Source organism: Porites lutea, chromosome 4, assembly GCF_958299795.1.
Source record: "Porites lutea chromosome 4, jaPorLute2.1, whole genome shotgun sequence".
Taxonomy (NCBI): Eukaryota; Metazoa; Cnidaria; class Anthozoa; order Scleractinia; family Poritidae; genus Porites; species Porites lutea.
Window position 1 is genome coordinate 45030557 of NC_133204.1, and position 16678 is coordinate 45047234.

General features: G+C 37.9%; 1 protein-coding gene across 1 annotated transcript; it reads right to left on the reverse strand.

The window, feature by feature from the left end:
* Positions 1-243: 243 nt before the first annotated feature.
* Positions 244-16678, reverse strand: LOC140933764 (uncharacterized). Its single transcript, XM_073383403.1, has 18 exons — positions 16545-16678; positions 14423-14514; positions 13855-13929; positions 12558-12603; positions 11723-11881; positions 8905-8936; positions 8578-8661; positions 8167-8235; positions 7418-7617; positions 6586-6616; positions 5907-6114; positions 5204-5294; positions 4628-4769; positions 4032-4136; positions 3201-3361; positions 1883-2090; positions 1296-1420; positions 244-570 (listed from the first exon to the last, which is right to left on the reverse strand). Exons 1-18 carry the CDS (start codon positions 16591-16593, stop codon positions 369-371), a joined length of 2079 nt encoding a protein of 692 aa, XP_073239504.1. The 5' UTR covers positions 16594-16678; the 3' UTR covers positions 244-368.

Consider the following 16678-nt stretch of genomic DNA (forward strand, 5'->3'; position numbering starts at 1 on the left):
AGCGAGCGAAACGCGAGCGCGCGTAAAAATCACCCCACGCGAGAAAAGGCGAGACGCGGCCTTGAAAATCACACCACGCGAGAAAAGGCCGCGTCTCGCCTTTTCTCGCGTGGGGTGATTTTCACGCGCTCGCGTTTCGCTCGCTCTACTATCCCAGAAAAGGGGAGGAGAAAAAAACGACATGAAGACAGTGAACCTCCTCCCCCCCTCCCCGATTTTCGAATTACAAATACAAAACAAGCATACACCAAAACGTTTGAACGTTTAATTTAACAATCATAGTTCCATCTGACAATATTGTGGTTTAATAATTTTCCTTATAAGGCTAACCCACTTTTTATAGTCGCTTATTAAACAGTTCATATGAATTATGTGGAGTCGGTTCCGGGTGGTGTAACTCGCAGCTTTCCTCCGTATTTTGCCTCTACTTTTTTCAAATCGATGCCTTTACTCGCCGGAAGATGCCTGAATCGACATTTGTCCTCAAAGTAACAACCTGTTGTACGCCAGAAATAACACTCGTCTCCATTTACAGGACCCGAGAGTTTGCTTGCTGTTAATCTAGCATCCCTAGACAAAAAAGAGGACAAAAAGAAAACTGGTAAATTCACCTTGTATGCAATTTAGGGGAAGTTTACATGACACCGGCGCGAGTTCACTCCGGTTCCCTCTCGTGGCTCTATATTTGTTTACATTATACTGCCACAAAATGTCATGCCGGCGCGAGTCACACCGGCGTGAGTTCACCTCGGTTGTTGTACTGCAGGGAGAATTTCACTCCGGTACGAAATTTCGTAACGGTATCATGTAAACGCGAAACTACCACCCGGTTTCGGTCTACCGGTGGACTAGAACGATTAGCGCATGCGCAGTTTTCGTCAATTCAGGATGGCGTTTATGTTGGTCATGGCATAACTGAGGTTAAACAAATATCAGTTAAAGGTAAAGGGCGACGAAGGCATCGAAAACTGCACCGATTAAGTGGATTCGCGTTCCTTCAATATTTATCCCGATTATTCAATCTCTAGAAATTCTCCTCGAATAACAGCTGAATTCTTAGTGGCCTGAATTCAAGTTCAGAAAGAGGACGAAAACTTGGTCGTCCTCCGCTAAAGTCCTCCACAAATTAGGACGTTTCACATCGTTGTTGTTGTACAGTGACGCTAAAGAAATGTGCTGGAAAGCATGATGCTCGTCCAGAGTGTTGTTTTTCTTAAAAGCCTATCCCTTTCTTGACGTTCTCGTTGCTGTCGCCGTGGTGATATCTTAAACTTTCTAAACTTAACACAACTTACACATCCTGTTGTTTCTTTTTCAGAGGAGGCACAGGGATGGTATTATTAAAGACGAATTGACTGCCTGGTGAGCCTGTGTTGTTAGGATACCTCAGAAGTAAAGCTTCACCTCCAAGCTCGTGGCCCTACGAAGGGATAAGAAACGGTTAACACCTCGCGTTTTCTTTGCTAAATCTGCATAATGGCGCCTCCACTGATACGGTTCAGTAAAAAGGTCAAATATGGTATAAAATTTTTGAACGGAAAACCGATTGTCAAAAACATTTTTCCTTCAAGTCCTTTCCCAAAACCGCTCTGGTGGTGAATCTCAATGATCGTATGGGTTTGACTTAACCCTCCCAAAACACACATCCCTTTTTTGGTTTCAGAAATCTGAATTTAGATTCCTTTCCCATCCAAAAAAAAGGGAAGGGCGCGGTTGCAGAAAAAGTGTTTTTTTTTTTTCCTAAGCTAAGCTTATCCTTCTTACATTGCACTGGAAAAATACCTTTAGACCAAAATGAAAAAAAAAAAAAAAAAATACACAACGCAGACAAATCTTCTAAGCTTAAATTGTCGCAAAGGTGGAATTTCAATGTAACATGTACCTGTAATTTTTCAAGTGCTATAGCAGCCGAATCAGCTTTTTCGAAGTTGACAAATGCACAAAACCTCTTAGGAAGGATCCGTACATTATCGACATGGCCGCATCTGCTAAAAAGCTGTAGTAAATGCCTCTCACTGACGAGTTCAGGGTTAACGTTGCCGACCCACAGCGAACGACACGAGCCATCACTGCTACTACTTTCACTTAATCTGAAGAAATGAAAACCAAAACTTAGTTACAATCTGGGACGAATAAAATCCCCTTGGAATATACATACATATATACACAGTAGTTCTGCATCAGCTGAATCAAGTAAATGTATGCACATGTAAATCTTTTCATATGAATCTTTTCTTTATAAAATCGAACCCCGCTTTACGGACACCTCGTTATTACGGGCAGTTTTCCTTTTCCCTGGGGGAAGTAAACCCTCAAATTTCCCCCTCAGTGTCCGTATTGACGGGGTTTGACTAACACAGCTTTTCTGGACACTATACCAAGCTGCAGAGTGTCCTGCGCACAATGCCTACGTAAGTATCTGACACTGAATATCGATATCCCATGCGTTACTATCGCCCCTGAGTACATCAGGGACCTGGTCTCACTCAAAGCGCAAGGTGCTTACAATCTTAGAACTACTAGTGGAATACTGTTGGTCACGCCCTCTAGTAAGACTAGGGTAACTCTAGGCGACAGATCTTTTCAAGTCACAGCGCGGAGTTCCGCGCCAAGGCAGATGTTAATACTTTCAAGTGCCATCTCAAAACCCATCTTTTAAGATCGCTTATGACTAATGTCATGGTATCGAAGTTTGAAATTATTAATTTTTCTTCTTTTTTGTTCCACTTCCTCTAGTTTTATACTTTTACAATTGTGATTGTAAGATATTCAGTTGTATTATATCAATTTTATGTAAATTGCAAGGGTTCATGCAAAAAATTGAAACCATTTTTCAAGGACCACATTAGATTTTCAAGGACCACCTACTAAGAATATCATTTCACAGATTGTACAAAAATGCACGTTATCAGTCTATTCTAATGAGGCTTTAAGGCTTGAACTGTTTGCTTCACCAACTTCTCTACATTTTTCAGTTCACCTGCCTTAAATTGATAGTTAATTATTGAATAAAACATTGAGCACTTTGTGTAAATAACCTTTAAATTCTCTGAGCTATGATTCATTTTCTGTCTTGGACAAGCAAAAAGCATCAAAAAACACTTTCCAGGCCACTAAATCCAAACTTGAAGAAAATTCAAGGACTTAGGATTTAGGAGGATTTAAGTGCAAACTGACCACAGTCTTGATTGGCAAGTTACCTGGGATGTTGTTTTTGCTGCTCATCCTCTCCATCAGATACATATATTTCCGCTGTTGCAGGTGAGCTGACTTTTCCTGCTAAAAGCGCTTCGAGAGCTGCCTGAACTGTACCAAACGCCTGAATTGCCGCCTCACTTTGACTCTGAGGGAATCCCATCTCCTACGTAGTCACAGAGAAATTTAAACAATGCAGACTAAGTTACTTTAAAATAGCAGGAATATCCAGGGCTTTAAGAAAGGTGTAAGTGATAAACTGGCAAAAAAAACCCTCGCGAATGAAAGAATTACCTGAATGAAGAGAGCTCAATGAAGCAGTGAGAATAGCTCCCGACGGTTTACAAACAATTTGCCCGAAATACATAGTAAAGTCGCCCAAAATATTGAGTTATGTTAATTTATTATGCTCACCAACATTCTAACGTCATTAAAGGCACTTCTTTTGTCTCATCATGGCTTAAAGAACGAGATACATTACACACAAGTTGCTTTATTTCACCTAACCTCTCTGTGTATTATACCTGATAAAATTTCGAACGACATATCTTTAAATGTTGGGCGACAAAACTCTAGTTTTGGGCATCATACAGCTTCGGGTGAGAGGACTTTTGGGCGACTTGACCACTTACACTTAAGACCAAGGAATGGCTACAGATTTTAGGAGCGGTACATGTATGTGGAAACACTAGCACTGGATTGAGCACGCTACCATCTGAAATCTATGCACTGGATGTAAAATGAATGAGCAATTTAAAAACTGCATGACGAATAGCCGAGAGAAGTATGACCTGAAACTCTTACGCCCTATCATGAAAAACACGCAAAGTGCATACCTCCAATTGCTGGACTCGCACTCTTGCCAGTTCAAACATAGCATCTTCACAGTGCTTATCAAGTTTTAACACCTGAGCAAAGCTGGTCTCTGCGTCAGAATATAACTGAAAAGAGAAGGAACTGTTAAAATGGACACAACCTCAGGATTTAAATCACATACAAAATCAGCCTTCTGTTGTCAGAGTGAAGGATGGACTCTTGTACTGAGGCAGTTCTAGCTTTTCCGTCTGTGCCCAAAAAATCGTTTCTTGAGACGTACCATGCTAAATGAAAAGTCTTTCTGGACACATTTGACGAATAGGAGAGTGAGTGATATTTGATGCCACTCCCGACACAGCATATTTCAATCATTTTCCCCCTGTGAATTTATTATATGCTTCATATCCATTCAGGCAAAACAAGTCGACCTTGTGATGAGAAGCCTGTTTGGTCACCAGCCTGCGCGACCTCATTGAAGTTCACTTCGCTCGCTTTTAAGAACTTCATGAGAGGTCAACTTGTACCAAGTCTAGTGCACTAGGTTTTGTAATAGGGATCTGCTGTACAAAATCAACAGAACAACACTACAGACAAGCATAACAATGTTATGATGCACCTTTAAACCTGCTAATGCTCTGCCTCTTCTGAAATACCCTTTTGGCCAATCAGGAGCAAGTGAAATGGAGACATCAGCATCCTGTAGTGCTTTTTCATACTGACCCATTCGATCATAACAGTAAGAGCGGTTTCCAAAAAATCTGTAACAGAATCATGACATGCTTAAGTTACAAAACAAGTCAAACATTACATTAGAAAACAAATCAAACATTGCATTAAGCAACCAAGGTTCTGTTTTTTATTCATCCTAAAGAAAACTGAAGCATTTCATTGTAGTTCATACTTCAGGTTAATATTACTTATCAAGACCAGGATTTTTTAAAATATGAAACAAATTTCAGTTAAGTAGAGTTAATTCTCAATTCCAGTGCCTATGGGATTTAAACTTTTTGAATTGACAGATGACAAAGCCTCCACAGAAAAGAACACCCACTGATAAGCCAGAAATAAACCAGATACTGCATAAGCTCTGATTAATTTCAAAACCTCTTTTCTCTCGTTCTAAAACTAAAAAGCAAAACTTACTTACAGACTGTGTCATGAAGCAGCTGTTTACACAATTGTACAAACAAACCTGAAGTCCTTAGCATCCAGATTGATAGCTTCAGTAAACAGATCAACAGCAGCTTGGTAATTACCAAGGTTTGCCATCTCGTTTCCTTTAACTAAACAGAAATGAAGGAGAACTGAGCAAGGGTGGTACCATAACCTCCTTGTAATAAGTGGCTGCGGCAGTCTAGAACGATCTATTCTTAGCCTTTTGAACCTCATTTCAGTCCAAACATGAGGTGGGCCTTTGACCCTCTGCTTCTGGAATTTGTCGTTGGTTGAGCCAAAAAGCTGGTGATTCCTCTTAACTTTGACTGTAACCCTCCGCCCAGTGATTCATGTGTGTTGAGAGTTGTTGATTGTGGACCCTGCTCCAACAGTTTTTCCCTGGGTTTTCTGGCTCATCTTTCCTCACAAAACCAACATTTTAAATACCAATTTGATCAGAGGGAATGGTGGGCAAAGAGCTACCTAAAATATGTCCTTCCACTGAATCATCATCATGACATCATCATTTACAACACCATAATTAATAATAAAATGCTGTATATTAACAAATAATCTAGCTCTGTCATGTGGCAATTAACTATTTTGGTCATATTAACCCTTTATCCAAAACATATTGCTAGGTCCCCTTATCACATCACAGGTATTCACTAGCACTTGAGTCTCAAGGTGGGAGAAAGTCAGTTCACTATAACCACTATCAGAGCCACAGTCCTACCAACCTGCTACTTGTCTGCTGCGTAGTACCACAGGGTCTATTTGTTCTGCTGGTGGTATCTGATTGGAGCTGTTTTTAGCAGTTTGTGACGTTGGGCCATTAGTAACAGGTGTATTATTTTTTACTGTTGCTGGGTTGGAGACAGGGACTGTGGGTGGATTGCGACCAGCAGCTCTCGCGAAGAAAGCACTAGACGTATCCCATGTTGGCTCCTAACAGAGAGCACAATATGATAAGGAGTTAGTTAACCTGAAGTATCTGTAAGTGACATTGCTGGGTGTCTGTATGTGGCTAAGGAAAAAATCTTACACAGGAGTATTTACTAGTCTAGTCAGATATTTACCATTAGCTACATCTTCAAAAGTATCCCCAGTTTTCATTTTTAGTGCAATTTGAACCAATGATAAGCTCATTTTCAGCTAGTTAAATTTGCCAGTAGTCCCCTCTTAGCTACTGTACATCCCTGCTAGTATAGATACTTGGTTCCTATACTTGTGAAAAGTCTTGACTATTTTTGCTCCTTTCTGGTTGGGATGCCAATCAGTAGTGGGAATTCTTAAAAAAAGTTATGGTCTTAGATAACCAGTTACAGTGGTTTGCAATTATTGTTTTCGACAAAAAGTGTATATCTTAGAAATTCTGGATAATCTAGGTTTACAACTTTTAACATTACACAGCCTAACCTCTCCACCTGATAAATCCTCATCTTCGTGTCTGAAAAGAACATTTTAAAAGCAACACTCAGAACAGTAACTCTAGCAAGTGTCTAAGGATGCATTCAATTGAGATGACGTGGATCACGAACAGTGACCTGAAATCACTTGGATCAATTAGAACATAAAAGAAACCGACCAATCCACCCTGGGAAAGGATTTATCGGTTCATTTGATGCACCATGGTCTGTGGGATCTCCCATCACTGATTCAAAGGAATACACCCTAAGTTAGTTTTATTTAACTGACTCCCATATTTAACCGGATTGAATCAATCTATGATAAACCAGATCAGTCTCCATACTTCTTTGCCTCAGTGATGCAGCACCAAAGTTAGCAAATTGTTAGCTCGCCTTACCCTCTTCTTCTGGTGAATTTGACAATAGTCCTTAACCAACTTCATTAAACATTCTTTGAACCAACCGTCTTGATTATGGTTATGTCACTGATTTTTGCCAAGATCCACCTCCCTTCCCATCAATTTCAGCCACTGAATGTCCGTTGATGGACGTAGGGTTTCCATATTGACCTCCCATTGACCACTTACCCTAACCTCCCAAAAAAGCCTACTAGAAGGAATGGTACAACTGAAATTCCACACGAGCTGTTTTTTAAGGTTTCAAGACTTCCCTTAAACTTGACATGAAAGAATTCAATCTGACATACAGACACTAGCTCTCACCCACCAACCAAATTCAAAGTGAGAGAGAAAGAGTGGTGAAACACTCTCTCCTCAATACCTATTGATAGTTAAATATTAACAGTCTTAGAAATTGCAACATTTCAGAATGGAAAGGCTTACCTTTTGGATGAATTTTGTTCTGTTTTTCCAGATTGCTGTAAATTTGAACTATTTACACAGTGTTCTTTGAGACCACTTGATAATTTTGTATTGTTATTTACAGTTTTGTTTGTAGCTGTTGACATATTCTTTTTCTTATCCACATCTTTAGCTGATGCTTTATTATTAACTTGGGTATTTTCTTTTTTATTATTCTTTTCCTGAAAGAGAGCAGATCATAACATGAGCAGCACATCAGGGGAGGGGGTGGCTGTAACAGGGTGTAACAAACCATTCAGAAAAAAAAACTGTAATTTGTTTACCCACAAAGAACTTAGGAGATCTTAAGAACTTGTTTAAATGTGTCCGTGCAATCAAGATCAAATTTGAATTTGGAAATGTTGGGTTTTGAGGAAGGGAAAACCAGAATTCCTGGAGAAAAAAACCTCTCTGAGGAAAGGAAAGAGCCAACAACAAACTCAACCCACATAAGGCAGTGATGCCAGGTTTTGAACCCCAGCTACACGCTACATTAGTGAGAGGTGAGTGTTCTGCATTACGGTTGCTTCACTAGAATGGACTGAAAACAATAACCAACAAAAGACAAGACAATATTTATTTGAAGTCTTGTAACAGCTGGTACATCAACTTTTTCCAAAAAACATAGCTCACATATAAATGGCAGAACCAAAAATAAACACAAACCTAATGAATTCCCAGGTCAAAGAGGAGAAGATATCAAATCAATTCCAAAAACATCCAACACATACCTGTATATTTTCTTTTTCATCCTTTGCTTTTTTCTCCCTTTCCTTTTCTCGTTTTCTTTCTTTGTTTCTCTGTAAAAAAATTATAGTGTTAAACAACTTCATGAAAAACCTGTCTAGATACTTGAAAATCATATTATTGTAACTTGATGAGAATTCTGAATCCTGAATATATAGTCAAAAGATATGATTAACAATAAATGTTAAAAATCTCCAGATCATAAAATAATACCTTTATGCAAATAAAGGCCTTATCAGAAATGAGAAGACAGAGGTTTGACTTTGAGCTGTCTTTGTACTAGAATTCTGTTGGAATTAGGATTAACTAGAGGGAGGCAAGTTTCAGCAAAATGTCCAATAAAGTTATAAACTTGCATCTTTGACTTCTTATATGTTAAAGAATAAAAACAAGACCTTCTTTTTAGCTCTTCTTTTTTCTGCCTTTTTACGGTCTCTCTCTTCTTCTTCTATAAGCTCATTAGCATTTTTCATGGCTTCCTGTTGAATTGAAAATGATTTCTGTTACAAAAAAGCTCACTCTACTTTGAGGAAAAGTATGTTATTAAAAGACAACAGCATCAGTACATTCTAATACAATGTCATCATTGATTCTTGCAGCAAAGGGTTGCTTCCTTCAAGCAAACCAAACATTTTTTATTTGAACTCCGCAGCCTGATGCAATTGTGTTGCAAAAGAGATTTGATAAAAGAGGAGAAAGGGAAATAAAGCACTTGAACTCACCGCCTCTGATAAGTTATGTGCTGGTTTTTCAGCTAGACAAAAGATAACAGTGATATGTCAATGTAAAGTAGCTATCACTCAAATAAACATTAGGATACCTATACATACAAAAATTATCAATAAGACAGGGAGAATTTGATAAATGAAATAGCAAATATGTATAAAGCTGCGAATGGTGTTTTTTTAGTCAGCAACACGGGCGACTTGGACATAAAAAATCCTAGGTCTTGATCCCAACAGGAGATGAGCCCATGACCTTCTGGTTAGTCCAGAAGCTTTGCTACTGGACTACAGTGGACTTCTTGAAGGTAGGGCCCACCTACCCCTCCCCTAAGCCAACATTAACACTTCTCACTCAGCACAAAATGTTGGCTTAGGAGAGGGGTAGGTGGGCAATTTCCCAGAAATATTAAATGATTCCTTTAACTAAGTTCAGGTGACAAACGTCCTGCATACTGCTAGGACTAGAAACTCGACAGCTGCATATGGGCAATTATTTATATAAGATGGGGAATTTTAAAGCTGATGAATACAAGAGAATTATGTTTATTCAATCAGTGGTACAGGCAACTCACCATTATAAACCATATTTTTTCAGCTATAAGCCGAGTGATCTTTACACAAATTAAAGCTAAAGTTAAGTGAAATTTGAGCCCTAGAGGGGGTCTTGGCTTGTAGCCAAGCATTTTTGAAAAAAAAAATCCCTTTGAGTGCAGTAAAACTCTTCTAAATGAGGATAATGGGGATGTTTTCACTTATAAGCCCAGCTATTTAGCTTACAAAAAAAACCAAATAGCAGCAAAAGATCAACTCAGTCACGTAACTATGAACCTGAATGATAAGTTAGCTAAGCTCAGAAATTGAGTCCCACATTGTCAAGATATCTAACAAAAACATGTCTCACAGTATTAAAATAACACATTAGTAAGCTTTTTACAATAAGGGAAGGTCTAGAACAAATGAAAGATGTCACAAATTGTGTAAATAATTGGCCATGTTTTGTCACACATGTGCTTCGAAACATCTGCCTGGTTACTAAGCACAGATAAACACAATGCGAACTGCAGTTTGTTTTGATTGAAAGGCAATTTCAGTGACCATTTCAAGCATAATCTTTGAAGACATGAGGAAAGACTGTTAGCAGCGAAAAAACCATCATTTAAACTTTGATCATGTGAGCAGGTTTATGTCGTTTTAAGTCAACCTGTTAAGGAAATCGGCAATCTGTTTGAACGCTTTCCAAAGCCGTTAGAAATTTTTGCCCACCTGTTAAAAGCATTACTCAAACCATTAAAATGCTATGAAAAGCCGATAACAAGTCATTTATCAGCCGTTAGTTTTTGCCTGTTTAACGGAAAAGCATTAGTGTACATTTTCCTGAGGAAGGTTACATTTTTTCGTAGTTACTAAAACCCGGAACGACCCACAATGACCCACAACGATCCACAACGACCCACAACGACCCACAACGATCCACAACGATCCCACAACGATCCACAACGATCATCAAAGCATACTGATTAACTTTTGAATTTTTTTCAAAAATTGAAAAGCATACTGAATAGCAAACATAACGACTCATAGGACAAAATAAATGAGCAAATGTAGCTTTTCACGAGAAAGAATCTCCATTCAGAGACACATTTGTAAGTACGATCGATGTCTCTTCGGCCGGCCATCGAATAAAGATTTGTATAAGTCACATGAAAAGTTTCATCAGCTTTGTTCTCCGTAAACATCCATCTTGAGACTACTTAGGGTAATTTTCGTCTACATTCGTGCCGCGACGCGCACTTTGTAGTAACTACGGTAATTAAATAGTGACAGGCCATTCACAGATCCCGCAAACGTGTCGCATAAATGTTATTGCTCTTCTACATGTAACGTTAAAGAGATTAACTACAGTTTGGCTTTAACCAGTATATCTCTTAATGAACTGCCTCTTTTATAAGAGATGATCGGAGGTTCTTTGAACATTTCTTTAAGTTTAGGTTTTAATTCTATAAGATGCCATTTCTCCATTAGAATGTGTTTTAGGTTAGGCACAGATGGGTTGTATTGCGTTACAAAGGGCAATATTTCTTTGCGTACTCTTGTGTTTTCTTGGAGAGCTTTCTTTCTGTCAGAGAATTTGACTTCCGAGAGTGTTTTATCTATAAAGTTGTTTGGGTAGCCTCTCGCTCGAAGGCGTAGTTTGAATATTGTTAATCAGTTAAGTTAATCAGTATGCTTTGATGATCGTTGTGGATCGTTGTGGGATCGTTGTGGATCGTTGTGGGTCGTTGTGGGTCGTTGTGGATTGTTGTGGATCGTTGTGGGTCGTTGTGGGTCATTGTGGGTCGTTCCGGGTTTTAGTAACTACGTACATTTTTTTTGAAAAATGTTAGGTGTTACTGTAGTTAAAAGTCTTGTAACGAATGGGTCTTGGTTTATAGCCAGGTGTTTTCGATTCGTTTTCGTTCTTGGTCATGCTGATTCTACCTGTTCAAAGTTTAGGGTCTCTGCTTATAGCCGAATAAATACAGTATATCGTGTATAAAACTTTTGCAGAGAAAAATTACAAGAAATGTGGTAACAATAGCCCACGTTCAAAATTCTAACATGTCTCAGAGACTTTCTGGTCATTTTTCTATATTTGGTTGTTTTTCTTTGTACTCAAGTCTCTTCTCGGAATTACGAAACATTGGATTTGTGAAAAATTTGCAATTTTGTCTCTTAAGCCTCGGAGTCGTGTGAGAAGTTTAATATATCAAACCTGGGCTATTAAACAAAGTCTCTCTCTTCAATCAGTCACTTGAAAACTACCTAACTTGCATACCTGTATCTTTTTCTGTGACTTTTCTTTCATATTTTTTTCTTAGCCTACGCGCTATACTTTGAAGAACTTCATCGTCTACTTCATCATCGTCATCATCATCTTCATCACTATAGTAACTGTCATCTGAGTCATACATTGAAGGGTAGCAGCCAAACATTCCTACATAGAAAAATAAAAACACAACTTTTTAACCTTACAGATAATATGATATGATCATGTTTACAACTACAGTAAGAACTTGATAACTAACCTGGCCTACAAAACTAACACATGATTTAATAATATTGTCTCCCATCATTTGGTGAACTTTAGTTGCCCAAAACCTCTATTTTAGTTGCCCATGGAAGAATATTGTAATTGCCCAAAACATTCGGCAGAGACGAACAAAATGAAAGCTAATTCTGTGATGAATATTTGCAGAGTGAATGTGGCTCCTTGGAGAATTAAAAGAGAACCAATGAATTGAAATACCTGTCATTTCTGCAATGACTTAACAAGTAACTAAAAATTAATTTTTTTTGTTTATGGTCCAATTAAAAAAAATAAACAAAATCTTTGAGGCATTTTTTGAGCCCTGGTTGCTGAACCATGCAACTGAGTTTCCAAACTTCCTTGCCCTGATGAAACTTTAAGTTACCCTAGCAAGTTAGCAACTATTAACATCAAGCACTGATTAGTGATTCAACAGTTAGATAACACCACAGATGGCACAAGAACTACTGGACAGTTACAACAGGATATCATACAGTATGTACCTTAGGGAAAAAATTAAAAAAACAAGCTGAAGCTTTAAAATATATCCATTGGCAGTAGAGTGATGGCAATAGAGACTTACCATTTCGGTGAAAGAAAATGTGGGCAAAGAGGTCAAACATATCTGCCTGCAAGTGTAAGTTGAAAGAAATGTACATATTAATTTTTACTTGACAAAATCAATAGCACACAAACAGGTTTGGTTTTAGTATACAAAAGTAGCTAATAAGAATATCCAAGTGATCCTTAATAATTACACTGTAATTTGTTGATTGCAGTCACTTCTTAAAAGGACATAAGTCATCTGTAAATACAGTGAAACCTCCATTAAGCGGACCCCCAATTAAGTGGACACAAAGCTGGGTCCTGAAATTAACGTCTTATATTTCCTTTTATAATGAACCCCTATTCAGCAGACACCTCTATTAAGCGGATGCGGACACTAAAATAAATTGTTATTTGGCTAATTTCTATTGTTAAAAACCTCTATTAAGCAGACACCAGACTGAGTTGAGAATAGTAGTATTGGATTATGTCCTTAAAATACGTACTGTAATCGATTAATAAAGATATAGACCGATATCGAACCACATGATTGTCATCCGCCATCAAAGTTCATCTAAAAGTATTGCACAAGTTCATCACAGCTCAGATCCCTCTCTGGCTAATTTTTAACAACATGTAACTTTATCACAGTACAGAGTAACCATTGAAAGTTAATTATTGTTAACAAACATCGCGCAATTTTACAAACCTCTGTTAAGCGGTCACCCTCTATTAAGCAGACACTTGGGAAGGTCCGAAGGTGTCCACTTAATGGAGGTTTCAGTGTAGCTAGAAAAGCAAAGCAATAAAAACAACCTCTGGTGAACTAAAATCTGAAGACTTTCTTTCGGTAGTCCCATTTCCACATTGTTAACTCACTATACCTCCAACAGACAAACAACTCAGGGTTTTGCAGTTTTGCAGCTTGTCCTTGGGGCAAGCTGTACATGTAACAAGCATGTGCTAGCTCAGAGTCATTTTGACTCACCCAAAAGAATTTTTGATGCAATGAGTACATTACGGTTCTTCTGTAATTTGAATTCCCCCCAAAAAAAACTTCACTTGCCCATCAGGCAAGTTAAGAACAGAATTCAGTAGCTCAATGGCAAAATCCACTATCAGGCATGACTTTCTTTGCACGCTGTAACTCAACCCTTTCTGCGAGTTCTACAGGTGTTAAAGCCAAAAGCCACTACTGTAATGATGAAAATTATAATCTTTCTTAGTGATAAGAAAACCACTTAATATGCTGCAAGAAGCTGTAATAGGAACTTTAAAACTAAAAAATCTTTTAAATTTTGGCCAAATTTTGGGCTATTAGTACATTTACTTACGGCAGTTAAATTAACTTCATCATCACTGTCTTCACTGGTTAGTCTCTTGTATGCTGAAGAAACTTCTTGGAATTTCTAAAAGAATAACAATATTATATAGGGTTATTGGAGCTTTCACAAGCTAACAAGATAAATCAACTACTAAGGGCAAAAAAACCTTTTATCAAAATAGTAAGAGAGCCAGTGCATAACAGGAAGCTTAAAGAACCATCACAATATAGCGTGATCACAATCAATTTGACGTCCTTTCAGAACTTGGCCAAACCAAAAAATTGTTGTATCCAAATGTTTACCAGTTTAGCTGTACAAGAAACCATTGCAGACATAAATTTTGCTTCACCAAAGCAAGAAAATGTTCTTTAATCACTAAAGCAAAAGCATAATATTCTGATTCTGACACATCAATGTTTCTAAGTATAGATTTATTAGGAAAAGCAATGATTTCTCGTCGGGTCTGATTATAGGGGCAAAAACAGTGTATATCCACAACACAATATTCTGTCCATTTTTTTACAAATTATCATTTTCAAAAAGGACATAGGTTATAAAAAGAGAGCTTGATGCATACTTTGGTAGCTTCTTCACTATTGTTATGTTTGTCAGGGTGCCATCTTAAGGCAAGACGTTTATAACTTGCCCTTATTTCATCGTAGTCTGCGCCTAAAAATGATACGATACAAAACAGCTATCAGAAAATAATAATAAGTTCCAATAATAATAATGAGTTTGAATCAGAGACAATGGAGTGCCTAGTTCATTTGCTCCTGTAAATTCTGCAGGGATGCCAGATAAACCCTAATAATTTATGCAAACAACATTGTGGCATATGAACTCACCCTGCCTGTGATTTGGGTGGATTCTTCAAATGTGAAGGCACAAAAGTCAATTCAATGAACAAAAAATAAAACCCACAAAAAGCTAATTTCAAACAATTAACCCTCTAATGCAAAAGAGCTCATGGTTAAAAGCCCACCTGGATACCAGTCCTGCAGCTTAAAGACCAATTTACAAGTAAATGAAAGAGAAATCCCTCATAGGGGCCCTATTTCCCCCACATCACAGATAACATGACCTTTCCTTCTTTACTTCCTCCTATGGATATGCCGTATTCCATAACTGCTATCATCATTATCATTATCATCATCATTATTACTGACATCTTGGAATAATTTTGGTTTGGTTAACTGCATCAGAATTTTAGTTCTGAGTGTTGTTTATAGACTATAATACTTTATGTTATGGACACATCTGTGCTGTTTACAATAGCTTGTTGAATTCAATAAAAAACATTTAAAAGCAGGGTGCAAAGAAAGTGATTTTTACAGCTTGCCATTTTGGCAAGCTGAAGCTAACATTTACTAGCCCAAACATCATTTCAACTAGCCCCAAAAACATTTTAATGAGCAGATTGAATTCACAGTTCTTCTGTAATTTGAATTCCACAAAAGACTTCACTTGCCCGTTGGGCAAGTTAATAACAGAATTCACTAGCCTGATAGCAAAATCCACTAGCCCCTGGCTATTGGACACTACTTTCTTTGCAAGCAGAAAAGGTCATTTGATGCGGCTAAATGTGTGTTTCCAATATGTTTTTACAAGCTTCCAGCATATCTCACCATTTTCTCTACCACTTTTAAATTCCTGCAGATAAAAGTTCTCCCCTTAATAGGCCCACTCTAAACTCTTACATAGTTGCAAAGGCCCAACGCTTATAGCCACAATGAATCCAGAGCAGCACGCAAAGAAAGTCACTTCCCATAGCCTGGAGCTAATGGATTTTGCAAGTGGGCTAGTGAATTCTGTTCTTAACTTACCCAATGGGCAAGTAAAGTTTTTTGGGGAAATTCAATTTACAGAAGAACTGTGGGCTAGTCAAAATGACCCTTGGGCTAGTACACGCAACTAGTACATGCTACCTACAGCTTGCCCAAATGGCAAGCTGTAAAACTGACTCTCTTTACACCCTGCCAAAGCAAGAGTCACCTTCTTTTGGCACCCAAATTCTATCATTAGATAACATTTAACATAAATAGAACAGATAAGGAATTACAATCAATCACTTTGTCAGCTGACTAAAGTAGTAGTTCATTGAAGCTGATTGTAAGTGAAGAGTAAGGAAATTAAAGTAATAGGAAGATGCTATGGTAACGGTGAAAACTATGGTTTTGTATACGAATCAGTATTGCACAAATTCTTTTGCTTCCTGTTAAAAAAAACATTCCTTGTTTTAATTGGAATCAAAGCCAAACAAAACGGAAATTAAACAACTTGAAACCTAGTAGACACTTTAAATACATATCTATTTACATGACACATGGCGCTAATTTCTTATCAGTTAAAAACAATGAATATTTTTCGTCAACAAAGTAGACAACAATCTGACAGAACAATGGTAATAAATGTTCGAATTTCGTCACGCAACTGGATTATTCTAGATTATGACGGTCGAGTATAAGATAGGCGTACGTTTCGAGCAAACACATACGGCAAAGATAGCGGAAATTAATAGCTATTATTATAAACTGAGCCATTTTCCAAGTCTGTCATGATTTCTGCCCTATGAAAACAGTTTTCTTCGACTGTGCAAAGGGCACTAGAAGTTTATGTCACTCGCTGCGATCTGTGTTTGTCACACGCTGCACGCGATTTCATAACATTTGAACAAACGAATTACAGAATAAAGTACAAACCAAAAGGAAGCTCCAATATTTCGAACGCCTCGCCCTTTGTAAGGCCCATATTTTTATCGTTCTAAATGTCCTCTCTCAAAGTTCTGCAGTCGAGTCCGCCATGATGTATAGTTTTTCACGTGTAATATTTTGGC